We start from the raw sequence: 16,135 nt of genomic DNA on the forward strand, positions 1-16,135 counted from the left end.
TCAGATGGATCAAACCACATTAGACCGTCGTCTCACTCACTGTGGTCTAATGTCAGGTTTTATTTACCTTTGGGAGTAAAATAGCAACATGGATTTTTAATCATTCAAAACCTAACTGGAAAGTATTTTCTGTAGAAAAAGCACCCAAAAGACAAAAAACATATAAAACACAGTCAGTGTTTACTGTTCTGTGCAGCAACGTACAAACAGTATAAAAATGAACAGTCATAGATTGGAAATGTAAACATAATGTGACTTTTAACAGTAATGAATAAGTGAAAATGAAATGTACAGCCCATCAGCTGTTGTGTAATGCAGTAACACAAACAAGCAGTGTTTTTAAAAACAAGCTATATAGGGCAAGGAGCCAATTGCAATGAAAACACTGAAGCAAATAAGGGGAAGTACATAATGGAGGGACTGAGAGTTGATTATGCAAACACCCCAGCTGCAAAAGAACACGGAAGGCTATTGTCTTCCATTTGCATACTTGCTTGACAACTATAACCTGCTCATCATGCCCACCATGTTCAGAATAATGTCTCTGTATACGTGTAATAATGTAAATAGTGTTTCAGTCCAAATGACGGCTGTGTCTGCCTAAGCTGGAATTCCTAGCCTGAGATTGTCAAAGTTTGGAAACTATTTAATTAATATCATATAAAAATGGAAAGAAATAGACTTTCTATAATAGATGTGTCCTCTTTGCAGACACTGCTCCCCTACACTTTAGAAAATGAACATTTAAATCAGCATGTGGAGCGTAATTAAGAACACACGGGGGAGGACTTTGCAAAACACAGTAAGAAAATTAAAAGTGAAAAAGTTCTATTCTATAAGTCTATAAATATTTATTGATATGTTTTCATAAAGAAGTATCTCTTATTGTAAATATAGGTGCAAAGTTTTATTACTATCACAAAAAATGCAATAATATTGTAATTATGCTTCTGCTAGCCTGCTACGATTGTGTTTTCGAAAGTATATGGCACTGTAAATGCTGAAATATTCTCGCTTTCTTATATCCCTGAGTATTCTGACACTGATGTCTGAAAAGTGGAGGTACAGTACATTTTTGTGAGATTTTCCATTCTTATGTGACAAGTACAAAACAAATTACAGCTCCCTGCTTACAAAACACTTTTTTTGTTATCCTTTTTTGGTCTCAGGGTTAGTTTCTAACAGCATTTAATGTCTTTAACTCGGCAATTCTTTATCCAGTGTCTCTGCATGTCGTCTGTCCTGTTACACAGAGTGTGCTGCTTTTATATTCGCGACAGCTTTTCTGAACAAAAGGCACAGGAGACGCGTGCAAATTAGTACACTTATTGGCCAAATCGTTCCCTGCAGAGTGATTTCACTGATGCTGATGGCTTTCTGCTGTCTCCCCATCACAAGGACAGCACTCATCATCTGCGGGAATCAGTGCCTGGGTGACAGCGGCTCCATCTCCACCGCGAGATCATGAGAATGAGAGCCTTTGCTCAACTCCACAGCCCGCGGGACCACTGTGGACCAGCGATCTAAGGCCGATAACAAGAAAGATTAAATGAATGTGTGGTCCAGATGAGTGTACATTGTATCTGTCTGTTTATTTAACCACGAGAATGCAACGAGAATCTCTCACCTCTCCTCAAAGCTCTAACGCCCTGCTGCAACCCGTTGGCTTGGATGGTATCACTCTTTCCCGGATCCTCGTTAATTATCGCCAGGTTCTGATTCCAGTGACACCAGTTAACCTCGTCCACCCTGATTACATAAAAGGACCCCATTAGCAATGAGATTTCTTAGTTGTAGCGCCGGCGCTGTTGAGTGGCACAGATTACGAATCAGACAGATCACCTGAAACACCAGCGCCGATCAGGTGTGCCATCATAGTTCTTCCCCACCGTCACCATCTCTCCAACTCGAAAAGACTTGCGAAGACAGACCGGGAACGAGCGCTCGATGTCCAAGATAGTCGTTGCCCACTGGGAGTACAAATTATGAAAAATATTTGAAGTAAACAGAAACTATCATAACAAAGCAGATTTTGAAATTCAGCAGTAAAGCTGTAACCACAAGGGCAGCTTAATTACTGGTGGTTGTAAATTAGGGAAATATAACACAACATTTTGTCAGTGCTCTTTTACAGTTAAATACTCACAGATTTGGAGCACTTTGCCACCAAAAATAACAACATGAACTGATCTCATAAGTTATAGCCTAACAAAAGTACATTTGGGATCCCAGAAATGGGTCTTCTATCACTGTTAATTGTTCTTAAATGCTGGATTTACTTGTAGTAGATGCTGTCTGTTATTATTATCAACATTATTATTATTTGCTGCTTTTTGAGTTATATTTGTATTGACATATTGTGTCTAACCAGGGACAAGGTCTGCAAATTAGCAAACTCCTGCATCAGCTGCATTTTTGTTTAAAGCAATGTTAATATCTATTGTCCCTGTTTTATGTATAAATAAATATCAAGAAGTTCTTGATAGTTTGCCATAAAAAATTTGTACATGTTATTATCATTATGTCTAGAGAATAAATCTTTGGCAACTATATGCTTCACAAACTGAAGATTTCCACAGGATGAACTGCAGCCTGATCTCACTGACACGTTTGAGGGATGCTGCAGCCCTCTTAATCACAACATAGTCATATTCTGAACTCTGTCATCTATTTGACTCCACCAGTGTATGCCCATGCTACCGTGTCGTTTTATCCGTTTGTGCTGTTGGCATACTGATATGTTTAATCACAACGAGGAAAGTAACCAAATATGGGTGGCAGGTGTTCATACACTAAACATGGGTCATTTTAGGCCGTTGTTAGGTGGTTGTTATGCATGTATAATTCAACTTCTCTGGATATGAATGAGACGTTACTGTGTGAATTTAATACGATTCAGTGCTTTCATCAAGTGTTGTAGGTGCATTAAAGCCAAAAAACAGGTGTGAGCTTGTTGCTAGGTGGTTGCCAAGTAAAGTGATGGTGTAATAATATACACCATTTTCTGGATTTAAATATGACGTTAGTTTGGTGAAATGAAAAATGATACAATGGTCATATAAGGTGTTATAGGTGCCTAAATGCTAAAACAGGTTATTTTATCATCATCATCATCATCTTTATTTATGAAGCACTTTAAAAACAACCACAGCTGACACAAAGTGCTGTACTAAATTACTAAATAATACAATTACATTAGATAAAGATAAAAGCCAAATTAAAGAAGAAAAAAGGTCAAATAATTAACTAGTTAATTAATAAACGGTTTAATTAAAAAAAAAAAAAAAAAAAAAAAACAACTAAGTCTCACTACGGTCAAAAGCCAAAGAATAAAAATGGGTTTTAAGACATGTTTTAAAAGTGGACAGTGAAGGGGCCGCTCTAATGTGCAAGGGCAAGTTTTTCCATAATTTAGGAGCAACAATAGAAAAGGCTCTGCCCCCTCTGAGCTTCCTCCTGGATCTCAATACTTTGTTATGTGTTCTCTTTTACGAGTTCCTGTTATGAGTTGTGCTGCGGGATCTTGAACCAGCTGCAGACGTGAGAGCAACGACTGACTGACCCCCACATAAAGTGAGCTACAGTAGTCCAAACCGGAAGAAATAATAAACAGGAAGAAAAAAAAGCATTTTAGTCTGTTGCTAGGCAGATACTAGGCAACATGATGCTGTGCTAATAGCTGAGTTAGATAAGAACCTTCAGGGGCCTAAGATGCACCTGTGCTCAAGTCTGGTTGATCATGTAGGAGGAGCGGGCAGACAAAATAAAAAGAACAAAGACACAGACAGAGGTGCTTTGTATTACAGTAAGATATGATTCTATAATTTTAAATAATCATCATGCTCTTTAAAATAAAACTTGTCAGTAGATACTGAGACCACAAATGTGTTAGGAAAGTCAAAAATCCAGAGTGCAGGAAGTTTATTTTCTCATTGGCTTCTATGTAATTAAACTCGTTTATGCTAGCAGAAGCATCGCCCCCTGCCGGCAGTTATAAGGCTTTCATTTCTTTTCCATTTAAATTATATGTTTAAATGAGCCTCGTTTTTCGTCGGCTTCCACAAACAACTGACTCACCTGAAGCTTCCAGATTTTTTTGCTCTCCTTGGAGACCTGACCCACTGTCTCCCCCATCAAAGCGATCAACATGTTGAGTAGCAGCACGAAGGTGAGAATGATGTAAGTAACTAACAGGATGAGAAAGACGACTGGATCCTGTGCACTGTAGATCATGTCCAGGTCTCCCATTCCAATGGTGAGCTTGAAGAGGTCCAGAAGGAAAGTGCTGAAAGTGTTATTGTCCCTGCACGCAGGGTAGGTTGTTTGGTCGTTTGGGCAACTACCGTTACACACTGGGCACACTGTCAGCAGAGATACCAAGGCTATGGGATGGAAACAAAAGGCAGGTTGGCTAAGAGTCTGTGAGCACTTACATGAACATTAACCCGAGAGGCAAGTTCTACCAGTCTGATTATTATAAATATGATGCTACAGCCAGCAGAATGTGTGATTATCATAAGGATTGAAAGCAGTTACTAAAAGTGTGACGATTGTATAATTTTTTTCAAGGTGCTGTTGTCCCGGTAGGTTACCTGATGCAAAACCGATCATGAAGAGCACATACACCAGCAGAAACCTGAAAAGGTCCTTGATAAGAATCTAAGAAGAAAACAAATGTTAAGACACACACAAGCCTTTGGATGTCTTGCATTTTTTTAATTAGCTGTCCATTTTCACAGTCTAACCTTTTGTATCATGATGCTGTAGGTGCCCGTGAGCTTCAGGCCCCTGGTGAAGTAAAGTGTGTTCATCCAGCCCAGGGCGAGTGCAAACACCATGACAGAGACATAGGCCTTAATGCCAGACAGGTAGAGAGCAGCTGTGACTATAATCAATACAGAGTAGATGAAGCTAGAGAGGACAGAGAATAACTTTGTCAGTAAACCAGTATCACTGGTGAATTGTGTAATACTGAAGTAGGGAGGATGGCAGGAAGATACGACTGCTGGCATTTGGCATTTTAACAGAATGTATACATCACGGCTAATGATCTAAATCAACACAGTTCAGAGAGGATGCTCGACATCCTCTGCTCTGTGTTTGGATCATGGGTTTAATTAAAGATTTAAAATATAAAACATGCCAGCGAGGAGGCTGACAAATTAATTAGATGACTCAATTAAAAGGATGCGAAATTTGCCTCGGGTAAAAGCCAGCAAACGATATAGCGGAGGTGAGGATCAGAGCCTGTGAGTACAGAGGATGGAGACTTACTACAGCAGTTGAAAGGATCCATCAATAAATAAAGACTTCACCCCAGGGCACTTTTTCAGGAAGAGGTCCTTAATCTGCAAAAAGAAAAAAAAGTGAGAGAAACATTTCCACAGTGACAACAACACTGCTGAACAGGCTGAAAGAGACTGGGAGAAAGCATCAACCAAGCGATGGTCAGAATATAACAAGAGGTCGGAGAGCACACACTAACATTTGTGAGGAAGAAGAAGATTCCTGATGCCAGTGTGACAATCTCCCCGGCCATCCGCCAGTAGTCAGACGATGTGGTACGTGGGTATGGAGGCTGGAAGGAAGAACATGTGAACATCTTAGCAAAACACACACAAAAAGCATCATATGCAGAATGTTTATAAGGAAAAAAGTGACTATGACCAAAAATTAAAGGATTAGTTTATCTTTTTGGAGGCCTATGTGGCTTCACTTCCTCGCTGAGAGTTGGATGAGAAGATTGCTATCAATCTTATATCTATCAGAATAAACCCCAAGCCTGCAGCTTTTATCTTAGTTTAGTATTAGCATGTAATCCCCCGTAAGATTTCAATTTGTCACATTTTACTCTGGAGTTTCACATTTCAAAGTTTGGATAGAGGTATGCTCACTGTTTCCCTCCTGCTTATGCTAAACAAAGATAACTGTCAGCTGCCTGTAGCTTAATATTTATTGTAAAGATATGAGAATGCCATCAATCTCCTTATCTGCCTCTTGGCAGGGAAGCAGATCCCCCGCACCCCCAAAAAAGTAAATATTCTTATAATATAGAGCACTGAACTCCTGTTAGTGCAGAACTGAGCAAATATGGGACATAAAATTGCTGCTATAGCAGAGGATGCATTGTATTTTATACATGAGACAAAACATAAAATTAAATCCCTGCAATGATAAATGAAAATATTCAAGTGGTGTCTTGAAAAGTCATTTTCAGTCATTTCACACCTACCTTTCCATCTGTTGGTTGGTAATAAGCCACCAGGGTGAATATGATCATGGTGATGAGGTAGGAGAACACACTGATGTAAAAAGTGACAGCAGCAAACCTTTTCCATTTGGCCCTCAACAGCTCATTGATGGGCTCCACTGCCAGCATCTCATGGCGGTTCTGACAACAGAGGACCAAAAACATGATGCTAATAGATGTGATGAAAACATAAAAACATAAATAAATCCTGATATTTGTATAAGTATACAATGTGCCAGGTTTCCCGTGTATTTTTTATGCTTAGTTTAGATGTTTTAATAATCAAACGGTGGGCTCAAAAACCTTAATTTCAAGTTTTGAAAGAAAAAAACTAAGAAAATACTGTCTTTGTTTACCTCATTGTGACTGGTGTAGACAAGGATTTCCAGCACAGATGGCTCCTCGCCACATGTATCCAGTGAAGAGAGATCATAGAGGGAGGAGTACACTGGACCATAGGCCCAGTCCTTAAACTTACGGGACAGATGACGAACTTCCTCGTCTTTGATCTCACGTCGGATAATGTGTTGAAAAATCTGGAGGAACATGAACAAGGTGGCCTAAGCATCTTTGATCTGGACTTTCTATAATAAGTGAAAATGATGCTTAAAACATTTTATCTACCCCTATCTTGCCCAATCTGGCAGCCATCATGAGAGGCGACATGCCATCATTGTTCGGCACTGTCTCCAGGTTGCAGTCTGGGTAAAGCTTGGCAGTCTTGATTAGCAGCAGGTCGTACATCTTTGTGAGGAAACGCGTGTTGTCCTTGGTGTTGTCTGCAATGTGCACCAGCGCGTGCAGCACCGTGTTTCCACGTGAATCCTGGCGTCGCAGGTCAGCTTTCTTGTGCGGATTCTCCGTCAGGTAGTGCACTATGTCAGGCTGGTTCGTGCAGGCAGCCAGAGAGAGAGGCAGCTCACCTGGGCAAACAGACAGAGAGTGTGTGTGTGTTCACTTAATTCTGAAATCACAGGAGATTATTAGGAAAGCTGCATTTCAGATTAAAAATAAGCAAACCAACAGGAGGGTTAATTAGGAACTATAGCTGGTGTCTGTATGTCCCTGCAAAGCATACAAAACATGGATCAAAGATCTGACTTAAATCCCCCCTATGAAAACAGCACAATTAGCAGTTGTTTGAGGGAGGGGCGCAATGGGGCCAGAGTGCCAAAAGCAGCTGCTGAAAATGAGCCGTTGCCATGGGTGACAGATTACTTTGTCACCCCGCATAGAAACGCTCCTCTTCATGGATTTGCACGGGTGCATGCAGAGTGTTAGCGTGAGTCTAAATCCCATTAGCCATCAGCCCTGCCAGGTTCCTGTACACCTCACTGCAAAGCTCCGCAGCAAATTACTCACACTGTGCCCGGACACGCTGGGATTTGGGAATGACAGCCATGCTAAGTGCAAATAGAAATCATCCCCTGTTTGATGAGTAAGGAGTGTGATGCTCGATTGTGACCATACAGACAATTTTTAAATTTGGTTTGGGTAAAAAATACAATAAAAATTTTAAATAAAATTAAAAATAGAGCCCATAATGTAGCAAATCTACTTTTCTTTTGACGTTTTAGGAGAAAAACAATGTGCATCATTTATATTGTTCGATTGCAATTAAAAATTATAACATGTATATAAAGACATTTTTTCTGGGTACTTCACACAGCTGATGTCAAACCTGTTATATACTGTCCCTTAGTAAAATCTGAACATTACCCAGCAGAGGGCAGTGTTGGGTTTACTTTACCGGCTCTGATGTAGTTCCCCTACTGCTGTTAGCAGGTCAATGAGGTGCTTTGCACCAGCATAGGATGTTTACATTTCTCAAATGCGGGACACAGACGCCTTTCACTGGATGCAGTCCTTGAACAGCTGACAAAAGGTTCTTCTTTTCATGTGTTTTCAGAGCGTGACTAATGAAAGTTCCTCAATATGTCAAAAAAATCTGGGTAGAGGTAAAGGTGGAGCTCACCGCTGGACCACAGCAGTACCCTGAGTGTATTGGCTCTGCTAAAATGTCACTTCATTTCTCCATGGAAACAGCTGTTTATTTGCCAGAAAAATACTCCATGCGTTAACTACTTGATCTTGGCAGCTCCTGCGTTGCGCTGATGTGAATTCTGCATTGTAAAAAAGCTGAATAACCGCTTATGAGCAAAGCAGTGAGAGTGGAAATTGAAAATGTGACCGGTGAAGTCATACAAACCTCAAACAAACCTCCCAATTATATAAATATTATATGCATTTCCAGGACTCTGCATGTGTGGCTGACTGGGACTGGGAATAGGTGCGCTAAAAGTAGAAAAACAGAAGCACATAAGTTTTTATGTGCTTACAAAGGTCTTTACCAAAGTAGAAGTAACCACCCTCGTCTTTGGGCTGGAAGAAGCGTCCCCTCGCCTGGGCATGAACGTCAGCTCCTTTTTCCACCAGCAGCTTCACATACTGCTTACAGCGTCGTTCGATGGCAATGTGAAGCGCTGTCTGGCCTGAGAACGCCACCGAACCCAGCAGAAGAAATATTACGTTATGTCATATCACTGCTTTGTGTTAATTAAATCAATGTGGAGTAAGGGTTGGGTTTGTGGACAGGTTTTCAGGAGCTCAAAGTTTTAGTAACTGTCTTCTACAATATTTCCCAAAAGTGCAAAAAGGAGTAAAAGCTCAGAGGTTACACTGAGTGACCTAACAACTCATTTTTTGTCACAAGGTGCTACTGTCTCACAGCTAACAGTGTAAGGAGTGAAAGCCAAACAAATGGTGTCTGGACTGTAAACAGTTGTTGTTTACTTCACCATTTCTCCAATTCAGGGTTCCAAGACATTGCAAACATATTAACTATAAACACATTTTCCCCTGCCAGCTGTAACTCAGGGCAAGAAGAAGGGACAGCAGCCCTATATACTAACTGCAAAATTCACATTAATTTAAAGCACAAATGCATTTTCTGCAACCGCATGCGGTCGTTTTGGGATTATTTTCATACCTCTGTAGTAGACGTCCCTGAAGGGCGTATTTATGAACTCTCTGAGACTCCCATTCTTCTCTGCTATGTCCACCAGCACTGGGATGGTGTTGTTCTGACGGCCATAAAGGTTCATCAAAGCTTTTGGCAGACATGTCTTACCTGTGTATGGCTCTGGTAGAAAGAAAAAAGTTCACCAGAGAGAAAAAGAAAAGACTTTAATCCAGACATATTTTGTTTAGAAAGGGATTTTATTTCTTTATTTAATCTAATCTAAGTGTGATACAAAAGCTTCCAATACCCCTTTAGGTCTCCACCATCCAAGGCTACCCCAATCCTATCAGATGTACTGTAGTAAACCCCAGAACATGTACACGATAAATTAGCCCAAGTCTTGGGAATTGCTGGAAATAAATCAGTATTTGGGATTTACAGTAACAGGCTGTTAAAGACAGGGGTCAAACAAGCCCTCACAGAGGCCACAGTTTGCTGTGATTTCTCTCTGCTGCCTGACATAAAGCTCCTCAGACACACACAGGAAGCTTTGCACTGGGTCAGACAAAGACTCTAACGTCATTCCACCTTTTCCTCTTAATATTGTCGGAGGCAAAACCAGATAGAGACAGGGAGAGGCGGGGAAGTGCAAAAGGTCAAAGGAGCCGGAGGACAAAGCTGAGCGCAGAGCTGACAAAACTTAAAAAACCCCAAAAAACATTAGAAAGAGTAGGAAACAAATATGAATCACCTGCATCTTAAAACGTACCTCTGAATTCCTCATCGGTTAACCTCTTGTTGTTGCTTTGCAGGTACTGCAACAGGCCCTCGAGTTCCGCGGGGTCTCCACGTGACACACAGTCGAAGAGAAGCCAGCGGTTGAATACTTTCACGACTTTTGGAGGATCAGAGCTCTGGCTCTCGTCACAGGATGCCTCTGTTTTACTGAGATGACACAGAAACAGGATTTACGTTGCGTTACATGTTTCAACTGAACTGATGATCCAACAAGAGCAGGAACTCCCTGTGAACCAGTGAATTTTTAATATTTCACTGATAGAACATTAAGATTTTTTTTTACTTACAAACTATATAAACAATCAAACAGCCTTCACTGCTCCAATAAATAGACCTCTGTGCGTATGGGGCAGGTAGGGCAGCCAGGAACAGACAGCAGCCTTAATATTACCTCAGCGGCTGCAGGGGAAACAACAACATGCTCTCTGTTGGCTTTTAGGGACTGTGCTTCACACACAGTGCGTCTCTATGTGTTCAAACTGCACCACTTCATGTGGCACACCTCTGTCTGCAGAGTGGCCAATGTGGGAGGATTTTGTTTTTAATGACAAAACTTTTCCAAACTAGCCCTTTTGTCCACGGATAAAAATCCAGTATATTTTAACGACAGAAAGGTAAACGCCTAAGGCGAGATGTTTGAATCATTTGAATCATTTTCCATGTTTCCTGGAAGCACACAAGTGTTGCAGTTTGAGAACAGCTTAGATCTTTTCTCTCACCCTCTTGGGAGCTTCTTTCTGCGTCTCTTCTGGTTGCTTGAGCTTCCGTAGGTGCCATAGTCAAAGAGTGAGTCCATGGGTGCTTTCTTGGGAGCAGGAACCACATTTGACTCATATATGGTGGATTCCAGGAGGTCCATCGGGTTGGATATGCCCTTCTTGAAAGCACCGTGGAACTTCATCCGTAGGTACTGTCTGCTGTCTGCGGGGTGGCCCGGCTGGGCTGGCTCCAGAATTGACTCCTGACTCGAGTCCTGAGTTGCTGGGGATCCATCCTGGCTCTCGAACAGGTGTGAGAGCTCAGATAAAGGGAAGGCTCCATCACCCTCAGGCTGAGCAGCCTCACTGTCTCCCAAATCCACCGAGAGAGTGTCTCTAGTTGGTTCAGAGCTGATGGTGTTGGCCTTGGGCAAGGCAAGGTGCCGCCTTTTGAAGATAGCAGATCGCCCCTGGAATACAAATGATAAAAATATTGTGAGGAAGCAGCAGGTTCTTTAAATGTCACAAAGGTCTTGTTTAAAACAAAAAGATAAATATTAAATCTGTTTATTTATGTAGAAAAATAACTTTTTCTAATATATTAATAAAGAAAGTCCCAGCTAGAATATTTGATAAGGATCTTTGGTCATTTCATTATTACTATTATTTTATTTCAAGCTCTTGCTTACTATTACAAGAGAGAGAGCTGAGCTGTATTTAATTATAGTGGACCTGACCATTTTCTCAGGTCACATTAGGAAGGAGGATATAAGACACAAGCACAGTCTCCAGTGGTCACCATCACAAAGCTGCTTGCTGAAGGGTAAAAGCCTTAGAAAGGCGTCAGTGACTCCCATTTATATGCTGTCTGTATGAAATGGTATTAGACATGCAATTTTAAAAAACAAGTTGGTAAAAATCCCAAGATACTGATCAATACATTTAAAAAAAAAACAGATTAAATACTTTATATGGCATTTGCTGTGCAGGGTTAAATTAAACTGTAATATGCCAGTTTTATTTAACGCTGCACAGCAGTGCTTTTAACATTAGACAATATGATGAGCAAAATGCACTCAGCAACACATTATTCTGACTAAAGAGAAGATGTATTAAGACTGCAATTACCACAGTGGCACTTGAAATCCACATTTAAAGCGTAAAGTAGATTTAACATCATGCATTTAGGAGTGCTCTGTACCTCATTCATCCCTTTTATCACAATGATGTGCCAAATTCCTCTTCAGGGGGAAACTGGAAATGATGCTGAAGCATGTGGGCGCTGTGCAGAGCAAAGAAAAGTAAGCATCAAGTGAAACAGTGGCACAAGAATACAGACGAAACATCGGTATGTCCCTAGTGATACAACAAGAGTGTCTGTGTTTAGAGGAGGAATGTATGGAAAACTTTTAAAAAGGAGCAATGCCAACATCAGTACGAGTCTTGACTCCCATTGGTCGGTTGAGCGTGTTTTCTCTAGAAGGCAGAATCACACCACCTTCCTGTTTAACACGGGACATTGAGTAAATGAATGCTCTGAATGTTTTCCTATTACAGATGCGTATATTATAGTATCTCTACGCAAAACACATGCACACACACAGTACAACTGCAGCATACTCTCACACTTTGTGCAGCATGGACTTAAAAAAAAAACAGGTCTTTATGAATTTGCTCAAGACAGCCAACCAATCTAAGCCAAACTCTGCTGTAAAAGAAGCAATACAAACAAGAAACCTGGGGTCCCACTGAAGCAGGAGAAATGACTCACAGCCCCTTTTGACACACTGGATTATCATGCCTTTACACCTCAGTGGGCATTTGATGGTAAAAAGACAGGCATAACAAAAGGCTGCCCCTAATTATTAGAAGACTGAAACACGAAGAGCAAAGACTGCTTTACTAAGGGTTTAGTGATAGGATGGGATCATAAAACATCAAGTTGATCCAAGGCTCATATCATCCATTAATGGGGTCGAGAAGTAGAAATTCACTTTTAAAAGTTTCTCAGTGTGAGTGACACTGAGGGTCCCCTCAGGGATGTGGGATTTCCTGCTTTGCCAGAGCTAACGTGACATTATCCAGAGCCACAGAGCGTGACGACTGTGCCAAACGAGCGCAGGAAAGAAGAGCAAGCAAAAGAACAAGATTAGAATTATGATTTTGAGTAAGTCGTTAGTTGAAATACATTTTAAGAGTTCGAAAGATAATAGCGTAAAAAATACAAACATCTCTTTTATATTTATTCATAAGTGAGAAAATAAAAGAACACGGGAAAATATTTTTATATTTTTAAAAGCACAAAAACGACGTTAAAAATAAATTATGATGAAAACTAATAAGAAGAATAATGAACATACAAATTCATATCACTTTTTCTATACTAAGGTATTATTATAAAAAAAGTTTGTGCGCAACTCTCATTAATTATTCAGCTAACACAGATACAGTAAAATATATATATTTTTTAATTTCTTTAGCAGAAGAAGCCGTTAAAGAGTATGGCATACTCCTTACCTTCCTCTAACCAGTAAATCCAGTTTTCATTTTCTTAGAAATGTTTACAGCCTGCTCCGTAACTTTATCCCATAGAACGTTTGGACGTGTTTTCTCTGATCTACTGTGCGCTCCTTGAATGCATCTTCTGCTTTAATGCAACTCCAGGCATCCAGATGAAAGTGAATTACCTAAAACAGTTGCCCTAAAGTCTCACAGAACAACGGCCGCTTTCACAAACTTTGGGTGGGACAAAGTGACCATATCCTTGCCTCAAAGCAGGAGCCAACACGGAAGTTTTGAGGTGAAGTACCACGTGTGGCCGCTAGGTGTTGACTCCAATGCCGCTCGAGGCTGACTTCACTGAAGTCTCCGGATTTTTCCTGGAATTACAAAGACACCTGAGCACAATTTACATGCCATTACAAGCCACTATGGTGCACCAGGAATTTTCTCCTCTTCTTGTACCGCCATAAACAACAGTTCCGAGCTGACGTTATCTGTTTCCTTGTTTGTTTGTTTTATGTCTACAGTACCTCTCATTCTGTCATATCAACATTACTGTGCAAAAGTCAGGAGTCATTCTTTATATTTTGGTTACAGTGAGCAAAAATATAAAGAATGGAGCCAGAATTCATGTCATTTTTTAAAAGTAGTTTTGAGCAATAGTTCTCCAGGCTTTCTGAAAGTCTTTTTAAAAAAATTCTTTGGACATTGGATGCTTTTTGAGTCCAGTCCTTGCACCATATCATTTTCACAGGTACAGTATGCTTTTTGTTTGTTAAGCCACTTAACACTGACCTATGACCCTTCCATGCATAAAAAGACACCTAACTCAAGGGATCAACCAGTGTTTTGTTTGACAGCTTAGGAAAGAAACTATTTTAAATTCTATCTTTAGTCTCTTTGTTAATAGCAGCCTGTCACAAAACATATAATTTGTGCTGATTTACTCAGCTGAATCTATTGAAAATGTCAAGATAACACAGTTTGACAGGCACAAAATAGTATTTTTGCATTAACAAGGTGGTCTCAGTGAAAGGGTGGCTGTCAAGAAACCATTCTTATGGAAGGGAAAGAGAGAGAAAAAGGCTAAGGTATGCCAAATCATACAAGAACTGGACTGGGTAGGACTTATGGAGTACTGAATTTCAATGTGAAATTTTTGGTTCAAATCATCGTTGTCAGAATGTACAGAGGAGGTCAGGGGAGAGAGGTGCAACAGTGTCTACACCCATCTGTAAAACACAGAAAAACTTGGTGCGTTTCAGGCCGGGATGTTGTAATCTTGTCAAAACTGATGAATTATGAAAGCAAAAAAGTGCAGTCAGACTTTGATCCACCCTGCAAAACCATCTGGAAAGCATCTGATTGGCAACAGCTTCAATTTTCAGCATGTCAATGATGAAAAATGCAAATTTGATAGAATTGTGCAAAGTCTGCTTTTTGCCTTATATGCTGTATTTCCATGAATATTTGCACACAGTTCAATAAATCACTGCACTTGTTTTCTTTTGCACCACACTATTCTGGAATTTTCATTTTATTTTGAAGGCATCTAATTTTATGCTAAACCAAAGCAGAGATTGAAAGTTAAGTTAATTGCTAACCTGGTTTTCTGTGCCAAAAACACATGAATGCACTGCTGAAACAACATACCTTCACACAGCAGCAGTTTGTCAGATTCTGACACTCTATTCCACTCTTCAAACTCGCACAACGGAGCGGAGAAGAATTTACTAAATTCCTATGAGGAGGGTGTGGCAAGACCAACAAAAGGAACATGAGGCGCTATACAAAAGAATAAGAATGTCTGAGCAGTTATCAAAACAAAGAGCCACTTCTTTTGATGTTGTGATTTACTGCTTTTAAAGCTGCTTCACTGTGTATAGTTTATCACTGACCCCCACATAATGTAAAAAAGCTTTAGCATTTAAGGTTAGCCCAAGCACTGAGATTGCTGTAAAAATAGAGATGTCTTATTGTAAAAATATTGACAAACAAAACTGTCGTTGGTGGTCACAGAGAAGATTACTATCAAAAAGTATTTCATTACTAGTATAGTACAAAATTTGAGCCACCCTTCATTTCTTTTATATTTTGCTAGAAAAATTGGAAACAAGTGCAGCGATTTAGTATAAACATTAAACGTGGAAACACCGTACATAAGGCAAAAACTGAGGTTATAAAATTCTAATGACTTTGAAAGTCAGCATTTGGAATGGCCATCTTTTCCTTCAACATAACCTGGAAAGCCAAGCTTCCCTGTATCTTAATCCATGTTAAAAAAAAAAAATCCCAGTGAGGAAATCCAAGTAAGTTGATTCTGTAACTGTAACTAGAAATGTCACATTTAGATTCGTCACTCCATGAAACCTGTTGCCACTGATTTTCATTCCAGTTCTTGTGTAATTTTGGCTCTCTATTTCTCTTCCTTAACAATGCCTATTTGACAGCCACCCTTCCACTGAGATCACATTATTGGTGCAAAAATACTATTTCATGCCTATCAAACTGTGTTAGCGTTGGCATTTTTCAGCAATTCAGCTAAAGAAATAGGGAGAAATTATATGTTTTGTGACAGGCTGGTAGTAGACAAGTTCCTAAAGATAGAATTTAAGATAGTTTCTTTCCCAAGTTGTCTTTTAGGTGGAGCAACAACACTGGCTCATCCCTTGTGTCGGGTGTCTTTTTTATGCATAAATAGGTCATAGGTCAGTGTTAAGTGGTTTAGCAAACAAAAGCACTCCTTTGAAAATGATACGGTACAAGGACTGGACTGAAAATGAGTGAAAAATCAGCCAATGGTTAAAGAGAAACTTTGAAAGACCTTCTGAAAGCGTGGAGAACTATTGCTCAAGGCCTCCTTTTAAAAAATGACAAGAAAGTCTGGCTTCTTAGAAGCAAAATATAAAGAAATGGGGGTTGAAC

The 16,135-nt window shown here is 40.0% G+C and overlaps 1 protein-coding gene across 1 annotated transcript; it reads right to left on the reverse strand.

Moving 5' to 3' along the window:
• trpv4 (transient receptor potential cation channel, subfamily V, member 4) lies at positions 1 to 13,505 on the reverse strand. Its single transcript, XM_014339374.2, has 17 exons — positions 13,226 to 13,505; positions 11,910 to 11,990; positions 10,730 to 11,178; positions 9,982 to 10,157; positions 9,240 to 9,392; positions 8,602 to 8,742; positions 6,875 to 7,173; positions 6,607 to 6,786; positions 6,233 to 6,391; positions 5,486 to 5,578; positions 5,275 to 5,348; positions 4,746 to 4,911; positions 4,593 to 4,659; positions 4,078 to 4,382; positions 1,843 to 1,970; positions 1,628 to 1,749; positions 1 to 1,523 (listed from the first exon to the last, which is right to left on the reverse strand). Exons 2-17 carry the CDS (start codon positions 11,916 to 11,918, stop codon positions 1,423 to 1,425), a joined length of 2,622 nt encoding a protein of 873 aa, XP_014194860.1. The 5' UTR covers positions 11,919 to 11,990; positions 13,226 to 13,505; the 3' UTR covers positions 1 to 1,422.
• Positions 13,506 to 16,135: the final 2,630 nt, after the last annotated feature.

The sequence above is a fragment of the Haplochromis burtoni genome, unplaced genomic scaffold, assembly GCF_018398535.1.
Source record: "Haplochromis burtoni strain Fernald_Lab_line unplaced genomic scaffold, NCSU_Asbu1 Contig_276, whole genome shotgun sequence".
Taxonomy (NCBI): Eukaryota; Metazoa; Chordata; class Actinopteri; order Cichliformes; family Cichlidae; genus Haplochromis; species Haplochromis burtoni.